This window comes from Geospiza fortis, unplaced genomic scaffold, assembly GCF_000277835.1.
Source record: "Geospiza fortis unplaced genomic scaffold, GeoFor_1.0 scaffold130, whole genome shotgun sequence".
Lineage (NCBI taxonomy): Eukaryota > Metazoa > Chordata > Aves > Passeriformes > Thraupidae > Geospiza > Geospiza fortis.
Window position 1 is genome coordinate 6,137,719 of NW_005054300.1, and position 3,600 is coordinate 6,141,318.

General features: G+C 61.2%; 1 protein-coding gene across 1 annotated transcript; it reads left to right on the forward strand.

The window, feature by feature from the left end:
• Positions 1-3: 3 nt before the first annotated feature.
• On the forward strand, positions 4-2,398 carry MARVELD1 (MARVEL domain containing 1; the record flags this gene model as incomplete). Its single annotated transcript, XM_005417353.2, has 1 exon — positions 4-2,398. A coding segment is annotated over one exon (489 nt), but the record flags the coding sequence as incomplete, so codon positions are not given.
• Positions 2,399-3,600: the final 1,202 nt, after the last annotated feature.

Sequence of the window (3,600 nt, forward strand, 5' to 3'; positions counted from 1 at the left end):
CCGGGGCCGCCGGCCCGCGGCTCTCTCAGCCTCCATCGCGCCTTCCTGCGGAGCCCGCTGGGCCTGCTACGCCTGGGGCAGCTGGTTCTGGGCGCTGCCTTCTGGGTGACGGTTGCGGCTCATAAGTACGAGGGGGCGGCCCACTTCGCTCTGTTTGCCGCCGTCCTCATCTGGCTGCTCACCCTGGCCCTCTTCGGGCTGAGCCTGCTGGGGCGCTGGGAGCTGGTGCCCTGGTTGGGCTCCCGCTGGCTCCTCACCAACCTGGTGCACGACCTGGCACTGGGTGTGGGGCTCTATGCAGCTGCCACCGGCATCATGGGTCATAAGGCCAAGCAGAGAAGCTTTTGCAACCTGCCGGGCTACAGCCAGCACTGCCTGTACAGTGCCTACCTGAGCGCCTCCATCTGCGGGGGCATCACTGCCTGCCTGTACCTCTTCTCGGGGCTCTACTGCCTGTTGCGGCGCTGCCAGGACCAGCGAGACATCATCTGACATCCCGTGCCACTTGGCTCCCCTTCTCAGCCGCAGACAGAACACAGCCTGTCTTTGGGATGAAATGACCCTGCCACCCCATCCCCTCCTGGCTGACTGCACTGCAATTCCTCCAGAGACTCCTGCACAGACAGATGGACAGAGGGCTTCGCCGAGCACGGCTTCCCCTGCAGCGCACCGAGACAGCGTGGACACCCAGCCACTGCACAGGCCCTTCTCCCAGCCCTGGACTGACGTAGGCTACTGCAAGTGGAAGGACCCAAATGAAGAGCCCCTAAGAGGGATACCAATCTTTGGGAGCCCCCCTAGGACTCAAGCCAAAATCCCCTGCCCCTGGTCTTGCCAGTGCTGCATGCTCAGGTGGGTGCTGACTTTTCCCTGGGGTAGAGGGGGGACTGGCCTGGGGGAGCTGAGCTGGGGGCAGCAGTGCGTAGGGGAGTTGGATGGGCATAACCCCCCCTGACCTGCTGGCAACCCCATCTTGCCATTCCAGCTGCAAGGCGCCTCCACAATTCCCTAAGGGAGGCTCTGAACTTGGCATCCCCAGCCTGGGCCCCTCCTTCTGTCTGGCCTGAAAACATCCTTTATCTTATTGGAGCCCCAAAGGACTCAGTGCCTCTCTGCCCTGCACTCGAGGGGTGTGGAGATACCCAGGTACTGCGCAGCCAGATCCAGCATCACCCCAGTCCAGTTTGGGGATTGAGCAGGGCAGCAAGGTCTCCATTGCTGCACAGGGAGGGGAAGGACAAGGGGAGCTGTAACCTGTTCTGTGACCCTGGGCAGGGGGTAAATTCCTTCAGCCCTGAAGTTTGTGCAGTCCTGGGATGGGGCCAGTTGCCCCAGAGGTTGAGGGGAGCCAGTCATGGGGTTGTTCTCTCCTCCTGCTGTCCCTGCAGAGAGGTTTGTGGCTCCAAGCCACCCAGAGCCACTGAACCAGCCCTGCGGCCAGACTACTCCAAAAGGGACAGAAACAGTCTCGCTGATGGTTCTGGAGACCAGCCTGCAGCCCTGCCTGTCTCTGCTACACTTGGTTTATCATCCTGGAAAATCTTCATCTCTGGACTCTGTGGGACTGGGCAGTGCCTGGAGACTGTGGTGAGGTGGAGGGGAAGGGTGAGCACTGCAGCATGGCAGTCTGTGCTGGCACTCTGGCCATGAGGGAGCTGGGGCCAGGCATTGTGGGAGCACAACCTATCTTGGAGAACAGAAGAGGACACTGGCACTGGAGCCAGCCCAGCCCTGGACCAGCCTCCAGAACCCACCAGGTGCCAAGCCCTGACGACGCCATGTAGGGCTGACTAGAGAAATGGGCAGCCAGAGACAGAATTTTTGGAGCAGTGCCACACTAGGGCTGCCCTGCCACAAGCCCTCCTCACCCTGCCTGGAGAGAGGTTTCTATTGCTCCCGCTTCAAGGGAAGGTCTGCTCCATTCTCTCTGTAGACTTAGATCAACGAGATGGGTGTCCCCAGCAGCTGGCCACAGCTGCCTATTGCCTGGGGTTCCCTCGCACCTTTTTTGAGGTGGAGAGCAACAGCCATGGTTCCCCTGGGGCCTTGAAGGGGTCTGGGATTGGTACTGGGTCACCACTTCCATCATGATGTGCTGTCCCAGTGCATACCACATCATGCTCGGGCGCCCTGCCCAGCCCCAGGCCATGTACCCCTTCTTTGGGTAGGACATGCTGTCTGTGCCCTGTGTCAAGGCTGGTCCCTGACACTGCCTGCCTCTGCCTTACTCTGGCACAGCCCTTGGCCTAGGCTGTCCAAAATGCCCTCGGTGCTTCTGCCACCACAAGTGCCTTCCTGGCTTTCTGCAGCCCTATCTGTCACACCAGCTCTATCCCCCTACAGCCTCCTTTCAGGTGCCAATGGATTCACCTTCCAAATAAAGCAATATTGGCGCTCACTGGGTGTCTGGGGCTTTGTGCTGGAGCTGGGATCTGCTGGGTATGAGGTCTGAGCTAAGATTATACCCAGCTCTGTAGCCCTGCACCCTGGGGCCTCTCTACTTGGCATCTCTGGCCATAGTCATGGTGTTCTGGGGTGCTCTGGGGTCACAGGCAGGTTTCCTCATGCTGAGCCACTGCTCCTACTAGAGAGGCTTAAGCCTCTGCCCTTGGGGACAGGGGCTATCCCTGGCCTTGCTGCATGTCCAGAGACTGGGCACAGCCTGATGCTCACATGGGGCTCTGGACAGAGCAGAGGGAGGCCAAGTCCCAGGGCTCTGGCTATGGGATGTACTGAGGACAGGATGTAGTTGCATTCCTAAGGGCTTTGTCACTCCGTGCTGAAAGGGCCCTCTGTCCCAGGGCCAGGGCACCATAGGCAGTCATGTACGCACTGACTGGCCCTTGGTGGGTCAGGGGCCATTGGAGGGCTGCCTGCATCTCCCCAGACTGGCTGCAGCTCTGGGACGCCACTCTTGGGACAGAGTTGAGTCTGGGACCTGGACCTGCAGCTGGGGTGTCACTGGGTCCCCAGCCTTGTGCCCATGGGACACATGCCCTGTTCATCAGAGGCTGCAGGCAGTCGGCAGCAGCACTGTACCCTCATTGTCCGAGAGCCAGCACAGGGTTATAACAAGGTTACAACTTTTGGCATCAGACAGAATCCAGGATCCTCAGAGTATCCCTGGGAGCCAGCATCCCTGCTCTACTGCAAGCCCCTTTTAGGACAGCCCGTGGTGCCCTGAGTGGTGCGAGCAGGGCTGCAGGCTGCTGGGCAGGACAGTGCCAGTGCACAGAGGGCTGGGCTGCTCTGGGGGTATGGAGGGGCAGCGAATGAGCTGCCAGCCACGCTCAGGGCCTGTGGGGAACCTGCTGCTCCCCTCCAGGGACTCCGGCTGTGAGGCTGCTCCCTGGCCTCTCCTCGGGGAGAGGTGGCCCTCTCCCCTCACGGGGAGAAACCCACCGGATGCAGGCCACGCCAAGACCCAGACAGGGACTGAGCCCTGAACCTGGATTAGACCCGGACCAGTGCCCAGCCCTGGACTGGGACCGGATCCAGGCTGTGGCTGAGCCCTACACCAGAGCACACCCGAATCGGGACTGCACCGGGACCGACCCCCGTGTCTAGACCGGGCCCACCGAGACTCCGCCCCGCGCCTCC